A 15,441-nucleotide genomic window follows, 5' to 3' on the forward strand; every position below is an offset into this window, starting at 1 on the left:
AGAGTGGGAATACAAGAAGTTGCCAGTGTGCGTTTGGCAGACACAGTGGAGTTCTGTAGTCCAACACACGCTTCTGTAAACTCAGAGGAGACTCTTGAACCTTACACCACAGAAAAACTCAGTAGAATTCCTGGGGGTTACATGCCTCTGACAGAACCCTTTCAAGTCATGACAGTGGATTTCAACAATCTCCAGGTAAAAAATTGTTTCTTGGCCTTACGTCCTTTCCAAAAAAATCTCTTGGAAGTAATGATGCAGAGCCAAACATCTGACTGGTCTCTATGGAAATGTCTTCACTGCAGAGTTTGCTTGGGTGATTATTAGCACTTAGCCATGAGGCAAAGCCATCCCCAAGTTACTTTGTCCTCATTGCTGTGGCCACTTCTTTGTGTTGCTAGGGCTTTTGGAATATAATTGGTGGGCATGGGTGTTATACTGCAGCAAACAGAGTCACTCTGACTTTTCGTAGTGAATTTTGGGGAAACTTATCTCTCCTTTTGTACTCAGAGGTGGAGAGTGGGGCAAAAAGTGTGGGATGGCATCAGAGGACTGTCAGTCTCCACTCAAGTAATTTAATCCAGGGCCTAGCAACCTTTTACGGGCTAAAGGGTGGCACAACCCAGCTCTGGTCCAGCATAGGCTGGGTGGATTCCACAACACGTCAGCTATGGGGGTCTTTCCCCACACTCATGCTGGAGCCAGACAGTTGGGAGCTGCCCCTGTATCACCACTACTTCTCTCTGCTTCCTGGCTGTGGTACAGGCACAGCTTCCTGCCATGGGAAGCTGCATGGGGACCCAGTATCTGGGAACTGCATGGCACTGTTGCACCCTGCCTCCCCACACTTCTCTTGGTAGCAGCACAGATGCTGCCCAGCCCTGGTGCAGCTCCTAGCTGCCTAGCCCTGGCAATGCTATGGCACCTGGCTTGTGTTTGACTGAAGCTGGGAGAGCAGGGAGAAGCAGTAATAGTGCAGGTGCACCTGGAAGCTGCCTGGCCTCGCTACGGCCACAGACAAAGCCTTGCAGCTCTGCAGGCCAGATCCAGTGGTTCCACGGGCTAGATCTGGGCTGCAGACTATATATTCCCAACACTTGATTTAGTCTGTACTGTCACTGTAAAATGGACAAGTTTACCGGTCCAGGAAGAAGCAGCACTCAGGTTCTAGCCTGTGCACTCAGACAGAGTGGGTTGAAAGCGCCATTAAATTTTATATGAGAGGGTTTTGTGTATGGGCGGGAGAAGGGAGGAGGTTAAAGGCAATACTGAGTCTGAGTTAATTGTTTTGTGAAGACATATCCTAAGTGTATATAGCAAGAACAGTGTTTGCACGTTGTCTCATAACTAATAAAACTACAGTATGTAAACTGTGACATATTTCAACAAAATTATAGAGGGGTTCCTAAGGGTTGTTGAAGTTTTTAGAGGAGTATTTTCACCTATCCATCTTCTAATTCTGGTTTGAGCTGGTGAGAGCTGAGCATGTTTAAAGGATGATATATTTTTGTCCCTGGTGTATGTATGATCCTTGCTTGTTGACCCACACAGTGAAGTTTGCAATTAAGTAGGGAGCCAAAGCTTAAAATAAATTCTGTTATATAGATGAAATCATTTTTGACTACAAATTGGCTGGGAACATCAGTGCTTTGAATCAATAACTTTCTCTATTCACCTTATCTGACATCTGAGGTTAAAAATGAAGTAAAGCAAAGTACTTTATGAACTACTGGGAATTATCCCTCAATGACCTAATGTATTCTCCGTCTGGAGCTTTGTAAAACTATTACTCAGTTCTATCAAATGCTTGCAGTTCTTTTAAACATGTTAACCTCACATGTGTGCTAGATAAATTTGTTTGTATTCCATCTTGCATAAGAGCCTAAAGCAATGTGGTCTTTATTTCTTTAAACGTTAGGTCCTTCAATTAAATTTTCAGTATAGGTAGATTTCAGCGTTCCTTTTTAGGGAGGCATAGAAGTAATGAACAGTGGTGAAAATAAGAAATATATTTGTTTTCTTTTGTTTCAAACAGTTGGATTTTCATGACTTTGCTTCCCCTTGCCATCAGAGATCTGTGGCTGTTTCAAACACTGACCATTCTCACTTCACTTTGTTTTCTGTTTACATTTTTTTTCATTGTGCCTACTCTTAGTTCTCAAATGTAGTTTAATTAAATGAGATGTTAATTTCTCCCATTTAAAAAAAAAATCTATTGACATGCTTGCTAGCATTGGAGAGAGAGAGAGGGGTATATCAAAATAAGAAATTCAGAAGTCGAATTACTTGCCACTTGATCATATAGTTCTGAAAATTTACTCTCAACTCGGGTGCAATTTCTTGGTAAGGGATTTAACATTGATTGTATCAGCTAGGGGTGCGCAGACTTTTGGGGCCAATACTGATAGCTGATTTTTAAGGAGGCATGTCGGCCGATACCAATCTGATTTGTGATACGCAGCCCAGTAGCTTGAAGAGCAGTGTTCATCTGGTAAGTTGTTGTGGTGGAAGGGGTGTGGGGGAGCAGATCAAGGTTCCTGCAGTGAGGGAGGGAGTGGGACAAGCGCTGCCCAGCCAGGGAGGGGTAGGGCATGGAGATGGAGCCTCCACTTGCCTGGGGGCATGGGGAGGGGGTGCAGCTCCTGCTGCTGTGCACACCTTGGGGGGTGGGGGCACGTGCCCCCATATGTGTGCAGGGCAGGGTGGGCTGCCACTGCAGGCTGGGGCCAGGGCTGCACCAGGCTCTTCCCAGTGGGGGCTGTGCCAGGCTGCGCTTGGGGCAGGCAGTGGCAGTGCTGGGAGGTGGGCTATGGGAGGGGCTGCAGCCCCCCCCCCCCCCAAAATTTGCCATAGCCCCTCCCCCCCCAACACCCCCTTCCAGTGTCGCCTTCCCTGCCTGGCCAACCCCTGCCGGGAAGAGCCTGGTACAGCCCCAGTCTGCAGTGGCAGCCCGCCCCACCTTGCCCTATACACAGATCGGGGGGGGGGCATCCCCCCATGCCCTCCTGGGGTGCACACAGCAGTGGAAGCTGCCCCCACCCCAGATGAGCTGCAGCTCCACCCCACTTTGGCTGGGCACCACCTGCCTCAGCCTAGCCAAGCCCCACTCCCTCCCTTACCATGGGGGCCTTGATCTGTCCCCCACACCTCTTCCCTCCCCCTCCCCATCCACCACAACAGCCTTACAGTTCTCCATGCTCCCAGACTGTGCTGCTCCCCACCTATGTGCTTCACTACAGCTGTGCGCACACATGGGCTATTTATCAGCCACATCAGACTGATTTCCGATAGTCCATTTTCTTTATATTGGTGCCAATGTGATATCAGACGATGTATCAGTGCACCTCTAGTATCAACAGTAGTTGGTTATGATTCTCCATATTTCAGTTCTAAATTAATAGAACTGAGAGAGAACCTGCAGAGATGTAGACTGAATAAAAATGCCAGCTTGCATTCTTTTGGCCTTTTTCCTTTTTCTTTTTGTTTTCCTCTCCTTTTCTTTCCATCTGTTTTTTTTTTACTCATTCTTTCTCTCATTTTTCTCAAAGAAGTCATTCCATAATAGCATTCTCTTCCTTGTTTAGTTTCCTCCTTCATTGCTCAGATATTTCCTGTCTCCTCTTTACTGTCTCCCATCTTACTCTATATTGGCCACAGATTGCAAAGTGAAATTCACTCGTATCTTACACACTAGAATGGTATGGAGCCAAATAGAGAGGGAGCTTTGCATGTATAGAGAAGCAGCATGTTATAGAAGAGGAAAGAGTTTGGGAGGATGGAGAGAAGCAGATGAAAGGTTTTGGGTGTTGGTAGCCATGTAAGGGAAATGGAGGACTCATAGTAAAATGCTGCCAGTAATCATATCATTACTAATCTCGCATAGTTTTAAAATAAAAAAAATCTTGTGGCACCCAAGTAATTGGGAGCCCTAAATATTATAAGTGGCAGTAGAAAATGAGTGAAGAATAAGACTTGCATTCTTTGATGTGGACTTACATTGCCTTGTTTTAAGGAAGAACTATTAAAAGCTACCATTTCCTATATAAAAAACACATACCCCTATACACATGCTCACAAGAGCTTGTCTAGCTTCTGTGGGTGGCATACCAGTAAAGCCTCAATACCAAGGATCCTGGTTTTCCCTGATTAAAAAAAAAAATCACAAATTCTCTGATAAAAATCGGTGGTTAAAATGAAAGGCCCCTCAGTCCCCCACTCCACAACCTCCCTGCCCTGCTGGTGCCCTTCACTCCCCGCTCTCTCCTCCGCAGCCCCCTAGTCTTGCTGATGCCCCTGGCCTTGCTCATGCCCCTCACTCACCCCCCACCCAGCCCTACCAGAGGGGTTCCCCAGCTGCTAGGGCTATGGGCCCAGGGACCCAGTTCCACCCACACCCACCTCCAGCTGCCTGCCTGCTGCAGGCTTGAGCGAGGTGGGACGGCTTCCCCATCACTGCGCACACTCCTGGGGACCGGTGGGGGGGGGACTCCTGTGCCCCCCAGATCTGTACATGTGGCAAGCACAGGCTGCCTGCTGTGGGCTTGGCTCCTGCCCTCCCCCATGGCCTCTGCAGCCCAGCGGGTGCAATCTGGCATTGCAGGGAACAGCAGAGCTGTGCAGGAAAGCTGCTTGCCTCTGTGAGCTCCACACTGCCCTGGCATGCCGGGTTGCACCTGGTGGGTTGCATAGGGTCCAGGAAGGGCAGTAGGGTGGGAGCCTGAGCATACAGCCACCCCATGCGCGGGTCCCCCCCTGTCCCCTAGGAGTGTGCACAGGGGCTGGAACTCTGCCAGCCTGCAGAGACCTCTTTGCAATACTGCAAAATCCACAGATTTCTTCGCTAAAACGAGAAGTCCACAGTTTCCTCTGGTGAAAGGGAAAATCTGTTTTTCTCTGTTTTTCCCATGGGGAAACTGAAAACCGTGATCCCTGCTCGTTACTTTGCTATTCTCTAGTCAAGTTAAGGAAATTTGGAGAAATGACTAAGCAACAAAGCATTTCTTTGAGCACTTAGGTTTCATTATGAACTTCATCAGCATTGTGTTTGCTTTGTGCATACCACTAAGCCATTTATCAATTTGAAAAAATAACCCCCTTGGAGAATACAGGAGGAAAATGAAAAAAAAAAACCTGCATGCTAAGAGAACTAGGCAGAATCTTGGAATCAAATGTTTGTTCATTTGTTTCTTTGTTAAGACTGAAACTTTAAAACATATATTTAATACTTGGATTTTAAGATGCTCATGGAGTTTATGATTTCCTTGATGGAAAATTTTGCATCCTAACTTCAAGATTTGTTCTGTTTAGTTATTCTTATGAAAGTACCTTTGGTAAGTGTTGGTGGGAAGGGTGGAGAAATCGTACTTTAGAGGTGATCTTTTTTTAATATTTAGGCATTTGGTGGATATATTATATGCACATCTTTTGAGGCAGAGTCTTTAAAAAATTTGTAATTTGTTTGAAATGTTAACATAAACTATGATTCTAGTATTTTTAATGTAACATTTTGCTAACTTCAGGGAAGTTCTTTCCTTTTTCTCAGTGGTTTAATGATATGTGCATGTTTGGACACAGAATAACAAACTGGCAAGTAAAGGAACCTATGAAATCCCTATTAGATTTTTACTATTCAAATAATTATGAAATCAAATGTATTATAATTTTTTGTTTCGTTTTTATTGGTTCTTAGTTCTCGAAAGCATCCCTATCCAGTGCTTTAGCATATACCAAACTTCTTGAGACTCATTAGAGTTGTTGAGGCTTAACTGCGTACTTAAAGCGAAGCCTTTATGTTTTGGCTTTTCTAAATTATAACTCAGAAGTTTAGCTGTGCTGAGTAAGCTTGTCTTGCTAGTCAGTTGAATGAACAGGCCTATTCTTTATAGTGCCTTGCTTGAAGTCTTTGTTTCGATGATTCCTTTAAAAAAAAAAAAAAAATTCATAGCCATTAGTATCCTTCTGGTTTATGAATTTGGACTGATGATTGGGGTGCTAAGCATCTCTTACAACTCTCATTAAAGTCCGTATGGATTTTGAGTTATGGCCAATTACCTATGATAAACAGACTGCTGATTTTGGTAAAGGGAAAACTGCCATGTTTTTCTTTTTTCCTTTCCTGTTCTTGGTCAGGAACTGAAAAACCTTGCTACTAGAAAACCTTGCAAGATCAGCGTACCCATCACTCGAGGAGGACTATTGGATGCTGTTGTGGTGTGGTTTGTGCTACACCTTGATGATGAACACACTCTGTCTACAAGTCCCAGTGAGGAAACTTGCTGGGAACAGGCAGTCTACCCTGTACAGGGCCTTCTTGGTATGTCTTGTGGATTTTCTTATTGTTGTTTTTTGTTTTCTAGTAACCAATTTGCCTCTGTGATAAGGGAACATATATGGGGAAGACGAAGAAGCATTACTAGCCAGGCCAGAGTGGCTTTTTCCTCAAGTCTTCAGAGCCTTTACTTCATTATTGATTAGCAAGACCTTTTCTTCCCTATGTCTATTTCCACTTTTGCTTAGAGACACTTCTCTTCCTATTTGGGGATGTGAGGAGTGGGGGGAGAGAATTGAGTGTCATTAAGGTAGCTTTTGCAGCTATGTCACCACATGTTCAGTAGAAAACATTCATTTTGAACATATAGTATGTACTTCTAGAAATTCTAGTTATGGGTATTCATGGATTTACCTGTCATTATTTATACAGTCACATTTAATCTTGGGAAATATGAAGAAAATAGTAAAATGTTAAATGTTAGTTAACTTTGTCCAGTAAAATCTTGGGGTTAAGGTTTGCTGTTGCCAGAGGTAGTTATCTATCACACGTTATTTGAGATTAAAAGGTTCTATCCTGCATGTAAATTTAAAGGATCATGTTAATACATATTGCAAGCCATTTGTGGCTGGGAGAGTGTGGCCTGCATCCACTTTCACTTCTGAAAAGGCTGCAGGGTGTACTATTAGCTCGTTGCTCAGGTTAGAATGGGCCAGCTTCCCTCAAGACATGGGGAATTGCATGATGGAGCCTCTGTTTTAGGAATACCATATACCTCTTATTACAGATCGAGAGTCAATTTATTTTATGCAAACTCGATGTCAACTTGTCAAGAAACAGGATTGTCTTCCCCCTTTAGAGCAAAAGCAGGGGACAGTTAGCTATAACAGTTGTTGTAAAAAAAGTTGTTAATGTTCCTTTTTTGGTACTATTTTGATCAGATTACTCCAGGAAACCCGGAGACATTGTGGTGCTGGAAGTAAGCTGCCAGGACTGCTATTTGAGGATCCAGAAGATTTCCGTTTCCCCTTCAGAGTGCAGAATGGATGTTGAAAGGGAGAATACACCAGCTTTGGGCAATGAGGCTGAGCTGTGTAGCGCCCTTGCTAGTCTTCAGACTACCAGCAAACTAGATAGAGTGGGTTGTGAATGTGTGCTGGAATCAACTGAAATTGCTTTACTGAACAATGTGGCGTATCATGAATGCTTTAAAGCTGCCATTAGCAAAGTATTGTCATCTTTTTCCTCAAATACAGAACTGCAGTCAATGGATGTTGATGGCAGTGAAAGGAACCTCGGGGAGAGTCAAAACAAGGATTCCTTGCAGACAAGCATTGACCCTTTTTATATTTTAGATGTGTCTGAGGGCTTTTCAATTCTGCCGATAATTGCAGGTAAACTTGGGCCAGTGAAAGCTTACAGTTCTGTTGAAAAACAACAGCACCAAATAGCCCTTAATATAATTTCAGAAGCCAACCATTTCCCAAAAGAAACATTAGAGTTTTGGCTCAGCCACTTAACGGATGAGAGTTCGGTGTTGCAGAGACCCAAATCTGATAAATTGTGGAGTATTATAATCTTGGATGTCATAGAAGCTTCTGGCTTAATCCAGCAGGAGGTGATGGAAAAGGCAGCAATATCCAGGTATGTCATTTGGTAGTTTTCTGAAAGTGAGAATATGTCTTTTGTAACTATTGCAAACCTTGCAAAGATCTAATGTATTAAATATAATACAGAATCTATTTAATATATCATATTTAGAAATAAGAGCTGTGAATTTGACTTCTATAGAAACATTTTCTGACAATGAAAAGAATGACTCAGGGAAATATTATTGCTCAAAATGCCAGGAGCCAGAAATAAGGACAATTGTATCTCGACAGTAGCTGAAGCAGTTTGAAATTTAAGAGACTCCCAAGTTGAAGAACAAGCCAAGAATGTTCTCTGTTTCAGGCTGCTTGGTTGTGGTTAGAAGAGACTGAAATTAAGAGGCTGATAACGTGGGAGCTGGAATGGTCAGAGGCAGAGAATAAGAAAAAGGTAGAACAAGCTGCAATAAAGCAACAAAGCAAGAGAGAAACTAAGATGTAACATATCTAAAAGTATCAAGGAGGACACACAGCAAAGAATGTAAAAAGTTATGGAACTGAATAGGGGGAGCATTTTGTTCTGTTGTGTTGTTTTTTTTTTGATGGGGAGCTTTTTCTGGTAGAGCTGAGTAGCATCCATCCATCTAGGACGATGATGATTTTAGTGAGTTAACCCTTGTGGTGACTTGCTTGCATAGGGAACAAAAAGGGAGTTAGTTTTTATTTTTGTCGTGTGCATGTGTATTCATTTCAGTTTTCACAAGCTGTCAAAGTGTGTTTAAAAAAAGAAGTAAATCTCCTATTTTTCCCATGAATTGTACTTGCTAGCAGCTATATAAAAAGAGATCATGCAGATTCTGAATTTTGTTTGTTGTTTTGAAGAACTCGGATTTTTTCCTTGATGCTGTTGCTCTTAACAGTGCTGTGATTAGTGGCTGTGGAGTGAAGCGGTCTCCCAGATTTAATACATAAAACACTCATTCTATGAGCAAGGTCCTACTCTACCAATTAAACACATAAATGCAATCCTGTTCTACCCTGGTCACGTTCCTGTAAAAAAAAAAAAAAAAAAAAATCACGTACCTGTTTTTGCAACATGCTGTCATAAAGTAACCTTAAGTAAAAAAAGAAAAGGGCAGGAAGGCCTTGTTTATAAGCTGTTTTTCAGATACCCATGTAGGGGGAATGGGATCTGATCCTATGAGTCTGTATTTTGTATTGGTAAAAATGTTTTTGTTAAATATTTTAAAAAAGCAACATTGTTGGCATCATAAATCTGTCTGATATATCTAATTGGCATTGGCCTGAATGAACAGCTGGCCACTTTTGTTTTGCACAGTGGATCAACTTTTACAGGTGAGATTTGCTTTCTTCTTAACTGTTGTTCCAGTGATCTGTTCCATCATCATCTTCCAGTTTTACTTACAGCTTTTTTTTACCACTCCTTTAGCACTGGCTTGGGACTCACTGTTACAAATAAACCAGACATTTATACTTGAACACAACCTATGTCACCTTCACCATTCAGTATACACATTTTAGGTCCTCATTCTAATTCCGGGCAAGCTTTTATGCAGGGATTGCCTTTCTCTAGCTCTTCCACTGTTCCTTATATACCTGCCAGATTGATGTGCGGGTATTATTGGTTGGTTCGTTGGTTCTAACAGTGTTAGATGATAGAAAGTCAAAATATTTGTAATCAGTCTTCCAAATAAAACAATGTGTAAACAAGTTGCCAAAAATTCAGGTGACATGAATAATTCTATTAGACTCCAATTCAGGGGAGCCCTTATAAATAATGGAACTTGAGTGCTAATGTAAGTGATCTTGAATTCAGTACCTTACAGTAGCTTATTTCCTTGGAACTGGAAACATGCAGAAGCAGTAATAAAACCCCTCTTTTCTTTTAACAGGTGTTTGCTTCACTCTGGAGGGAAAATATTCCCACAGTACGTGTTGATGTATGGGATGCTTGTAGAATCACAGTCTTTATTACTTGAGAGTGCTGTTCAAGGGACAGAACCCACGCTTGGGTTTAATATAGCACCATTTATCAACCAGTTCAAGGTATGAAGTTAGTGGCTGCTTCAGTATCAAGCATAGTTATCAAAACCTGCAAATAACCAACTGAGGGGCAGAAGGACACAACAAAAATAAGTGCTAGAAGCTGAATGGTGTTGGATAAATTTAACATAATGTGGATTTTTGTAACTTATGCTCTGTGCCTAAAAACTCTTCAAGCCTGAAGAAGACGTCTCCTTTCAGATAGGGCAAAAGTAAATTTTGGTTGGAAAGGAGGGATATAAGTTAATACTATAATGTACAGAAGAATGACTAAATAACTTGTCTTATGAAAGTCAGGTTCTTAAAAGGTTAAGTCACTCTCAGAAGTGACTGCTTAAATCTGAAAGTGTGGTGTACTCCTCTGCAGGTGCCTGTTCGTGTGTATTTGGATCTCTCCACATTACCATGTGTGCCCTTAAGCAAGCCAGCAGAGCTCCTAAGACTTGACTTCATGAACCCTTATTTGAACAGCTCCACTAGAGAGATAAAGGTAAGTTGAGTGCATATATTCAAAAGCGTGCTTACCTTCCTGTCAGAAATGTTCAGACTGATTTACCTTGGTTGAAAATTACAGTACAAAATATACATAGCCGCAGGCCTCTTAGGAGCAGACTTAAATTTTAAATTATTTTATTTTCTTCCTGTCCCAAACACTACCACAGTTGCAATAATTTAAGTAATTTTAACTCTTTTCAACCGCTCAATCTTATTTATGTCTTAAATATCCTTTTTCTTTTTTTTAAGGTGCAAATTTGTAAATCTGGCCAAGTCACTGCCATTCCATTTTGGTATCATATACATCTAGATGAAGATATTAGTTTGGATACATCAGATGAGTCCTCCCATTGGAAACAAGCTGCAGTTGTTCTAGATAAACCCATCCCAGTTAAGCAAGGAGAGGAACTTGTGCTCAGTATTCAGCACCATAAAAGCAATGTCAGCATCACAGTAAAAGTGAAGAATAGTCATCTGGAAGCTGAAAGAAAATAATTTATGTATTATCTATGCATACTAGTTGGACTGATCAGCACTTGAGATGTCTTGCATAGCATGAGCATAAAATCTAAATCTTATGTACTGAACCCAAAATGATATGTTTAATAACGGCAATTAAGTTAATAAATCTTAATTTTGACAAGAGCTTATTGATGAACTACATACCATTTAACAAGATATCTAGTAATCTGTTATATTACATCCTCACTACTGCAATAATTCTTGTTGCAAGTAGAGTTGATCACTTAACTCTATTTCTGTTTTTTTTTCCCTTTAAGTACTAGGAGGTTGCTGGCCTCTGTACAAAGGCACACAGGATACCAGCAGTTTTCGTCAGTTTAATTTTTATGCAAGCAGCCATATCAAGCAGTGATGACTATAAATCAGGGGTTGTCAACTAGGGAGTATACAGAGAAGGCCCTAGGGGGTATGCATGGGCGGGTGAGGATGGAGCACCACCACCCACCACCCTGTGCCCCTGCCTTGCAGGAGCAGGGCCAGGGCGGGGCAGCTGTGCCTGGCCAGTTGGATGCTGGGGGGGGAGTTTGCATGCAGTGGCAGCTGCCGCCGCCATCATCCACCACCCCGGACTGCCACTCAATGTTCGGGTGTGCACTGCTGCCCCTTGTCCAGCTGCCGGAGGTAAACTTATTAAAAAAGGTTGAAAACCCCTGCTATAAATAACAAAATGCATACCAGTGTAATTCTGGAACAATATTTGAGATTCTCTTCCATCTCCCACCCCAAATTCCATGTGTTCCCACCGATCCTTGTATTAAACTCTCTTTTTCATGCAGCTTAGCTCTACTCCTAACATTAAGTCACATGCTTGGTTGGTAGAGATCTCTGAACATCTTTTCCTCATCATCTGGAGCTGCCAATAGTACAAGCTCAATTTCTGTTTGGTTTCATTGTTACGAATGTGTACTATCCTTTCTTGTTGCAATGTCAGAAGCTTGGCAAGATTTTGAGTGAGTTCAGTTGTAGGCAAAGTCAAAGCAAGTATGCAGTTAGCTTTGTGATTCTGACAGAGTCCATACAATTTCTGGTTCTCTGACTTCCACAAGTTTCCCTTGGTTTTCTTCATCTGTATTTCCCTGTCTCACAAAATTGTCATGGGTACAATAGAAGTACACGAAACTGGTGGAAGAACCCTGATATTATTCATCTACTGTCTGGAAAGTTAATCTAGTCATTGTGGGTATCTACCAGATGTTCTTTTTCAGCTCCAGTAGAGCATTATTAAATGATGATGCAATGTAACTAGGCATGAGTGTATTAAAACTGTCCTGAACTACCTGTAGTGCAAGAATCTCTAGTGAAGCTACTCGACAGCAGGGCACATTCTACTGAAATCAGTGCTTCATATAGGAGAAAATAGCAGCTGGCATTTGATAGGTTGTTCTACCTAAGATATGTCCTTATGGTGCAGAAAAAAAATTATCTTAACTCCAGAAGAATATACAGAATGCTGCAATAGAGCCAAAACTGCAAATAATTAGGAGAAAGGAGCCAGGAGTCTTGTGGTATGCACCATGAGGTATGTGGGTACTTCATTTTTTTTCCAATGGAAATAATATGCAAGACATTTCACCCCTGTTGAGCCAAATGGTAATCACTATGGCTGCATCCACACGAGTGTGGACATTTGGTTCCCTAGGGACAACTAGCAGTTGCACACCTTGTGCCACCACTAATTATCCCTGGGGAATGCCTGTGCCAGATATCCTCTGGCAGGTTTACCCCAGGTGGGGAGTAAGCTGCCCACCTGGGGTAAGCTACCCAAGCTTACCCTTATCTGGGGCTCCTGGGGCTGCAGCGGTGGCAATCCTGCTGCTTGGAGCCTGGCCAACAGCTAGAGTGTAGCTCTGGCCAGCCAGGCTCTGGTTTTGAGCTGCATGTGCTTTCCCTCTGCATGTGCCACTCCACTTCTTATGTGCATGTCTGTGTGTGTGCAGGTTTTTTTGACCCCTGGTTATCTCTGCTCTCTCCCAGTGTGGAGAACAACTGAATGTGCGGTATGTGGCGCTGCAAATGCGTCTGCAGCACCACATGCCACACTCATCTGGACACGGCCTATGAGTAAGATTTTGGGCAGATTGTGTGATCCCAACAAATGCTGTTGGACCAAAGATTCCAATCTTAAGCATACTGGAAACATGGATACCAGAAGAGGAACACAGTAGGACAGTCCTTTGAGGATGGCAATATGGGAGCTGCCCAAGCAAAAACTGGCCAAGAGTAACAATGAAAGGAAAGCTGAGCATAAACAGATGAAGCATAAGCAGAAAATCTTCTAGTAGAAGAGGCTTGGCTGCCAGTTTTCTATATTACTAAAATATCTGTAACAACTGAAAAGTTACTCTGCTAAAGTTTGTCTGTGACCTAAATGCCTGCACCAAGCCATTGAGACTGAAGTCAGACAACCACCTTACAACTTGCAAGTCAAAAGGGATGTTTTAAGATGGGGTAGAGCAGTAGCCTCCAACCTTTTTAAGTAGATCACCTTTGGCATACCACTTTTTTGGCATTTACAAGCAACCCAAGATCTGTGCCACCTCTGCCCCCCCTGCCCAGCAGGTAAGTCTGTGGGAAGGGAAGGTCGGGGGGGGGGGGGGCAGAGGCAGAAACAAGTAGCTAGGGGCACATCTCCCAAGCAGTAAGTCCCACCCAGCTGGGTTCCACTGAACTTGCCCTTGCTCCTGCCTCTGCAGCACTGTCCCTCAAGTGAGGGCCTTGATTTAGCCCCCACCTCTTCCCTCCCCCATGGACTGACCTGCTAGTTTGGGGCATGCATGCGGGCACTGGGGGGCCCCTCCCCCCCCCCCCCCCCCGGATCACCTCCAAGATTTTACCCGTAGATCGAGATCCACTGGTTGGTAACCATTTGGGGTAGAGGCTTCTCAGTTTGACCCAAAAAAGAACGAATGTGTCAGAGGGCTTGTTCCTTAAAACGTAGCAGGTTTGTATCCAATTCAAAGCTTTATTTGCGTAGTCCACAGATGTCTGTTCTATCATGTCCCACAAGTAGAGACAGACTAATTCATCTAGTCCTGCAAAAGGTGAAGTTCATAAGCAGCTAAACAAATTTTATTGGATTTGATTCAACCTGAGTAGAATAAACTTTGGAGGTAAAGAATGGCCAGATGAACAGATTGATTAGTGAGAAGGTATCTTAGACCTGCTTTCAGATTATTTTGTGAAGCATATCTCTCTATTTTCCAGGTCACCTGTTGCTACTTACACAAACAAAGTTGGTTCTAAAATCAAAGAGATTAATACAAGCAAATTTGATTTATGAAGACACAGGCATAGGTAGTGAGGATTGCAAGAGAGAATTCAGGCCACCCTACCCCTCTTGGTTACAGAGCTAATGAGGCATACACAGGATGGTCCCAGCAACCACTGTTGTTCAAAATAATGAAATTCCTGTTATTAACTCTACTTATCAGTTCCAACTAGACTGCAATCCATTCTGTAGATGCTGGACCTCAGTTTGGAAACCAGCTGCTGCAAAATACATCTTCCTGCTCACCAGATACTGTAACCAGCTGTGGATACAGCATCAGTGATTAGTGATCTGCTGGAGTTGAAGGTGTTGTGTTTGACCTACACCATGGCTGGTGACCTTGCTCCTTCAGCAACTGCCCCTGTGTACACAGAAAACTGCTTATAGAAACCGACGTTTGAGCTGGAGTCCAGAGGATTTGAAAGGATCTGCTAAGACATTCTCTTTGGCTGAAACAAATTCTAGAAGAGAACATTGCTCAATCTGAAGTTATGGGCAGGTTACAAATTCTGTTTTCTCAGGCCTTGAGGCAGAAACTAATATGCTTTAAGATGATGGTTCTCAACATTTTAAAACTCAAAACACCCCTCAGAAAATGCCAGCTTAGTTCTTGCTCATTTTTTGACTATCAAAAAATAATAGAGCAATTTTTCTGTTGCAAAGAACTCTGATTACAACAGGTCAGAGTATTTTGAACACTATGGATTCATGTTGCGTTTCATGTTTGCACAACGGTGCGGCAACCTGCAGCACCTGTAAAAAAAGAAAAATCTCAAGGCACTCTAGGGTACCAAAGCAGAACCTGCTTTAAGGAATTAATACATAAATAGGTACTACTGCATTTATGAATGCAAGTGGAGAGAAGTCTTTGACAATTTTTTTCTAGGCATCAGTTCAGCAAGAAGGCTGAAACAAAGGTTTGGATTTGTTTTACTTAAGACATCTTTTTTTGAAAAGCAGCAAATGGCTTTTCTTGTGAGATTTGTAAGTACATAGCCTCACAGGATCAGCTAGTCCAGCCCTACTCTTGCTCAAGGCAAGATCATCCCTGGCTAAACCATCCCAGCCAAGTGTCTATCCAACCTGCTCTTAAACTTCCAAGGCTCGAGATTCCACAGTTTTCTCTAGGTAGCCTGTTCCGATGCTTGACCACTCAAAGTTCTTCTTGACCTCCAACCTAAATTTCCCATGCTGCAGCTTGAGGCCATCATCCACAATTACTTAACCAGTTTATAAAA

The 15,441-nt window shown here is 42.7% G+C and overlaps 1 protein-coding gene across 3 annotated transcripts in view; it reads left to right on the forward strand.

Annotated features, from left to right (window-relative positions):
* Positions 1 to 11,058, forward strand: part of PRMT9 (protein arginine methyltransferase 9) — a 28,478-nt gene extending 17,420 nt beyond the window's left edge. For all 3 annotated transcript variants that reach the window (XM_014593689.3, XM_059721997.1, XM_006260167.4), the window contains 6 exons: positions 3 to 195; positions 6,127 to 6,310; positions 7,207 to 7,909; positions 9,768 to 9,921; positions 10,286 to 10,408; positions 10,663 to 11,058. In XM_014593689.3, the coding sequence (XP_014449175.2) occupies positions 3 to 195; positions 6,127 to 6,310; positions 7,207 to 7,909; positions 9,768 to 9,921; positions 10,286 to 10,408; positions 10,663 to 10,908 (1,603 nt within the window). In that variant the 3' untranslated portion in view covers positions 10,909 to 11,058. The remainder of the gene's footprint in view (positions 1 to 2; positions 196 to 6,126; positions 6,311 to 7,206; positions 7,910 to 9,767; positions 9,922 to 10,285; positions 10,409 to 10,662) is intronic.
* The last annotated feature ends 4,383 nt before the right edge of the window (positions 11,059 to 15,441 follow it).

The sequence above is a fragment of the Alligator mississippiensis genome, chromosome 2, assembly GCF_030867095.1.
Source record: "Alligator mississippiensis isolate rAllMis1 chromosome 2, rAllMis1, whole genome shotgun sequence".
NCBI classification, from domain to species: Eukaryota; Metazoa; Chordata; order Crocodylia; family Alligatoridae; genus Alligator; species Alligator mississippiensis.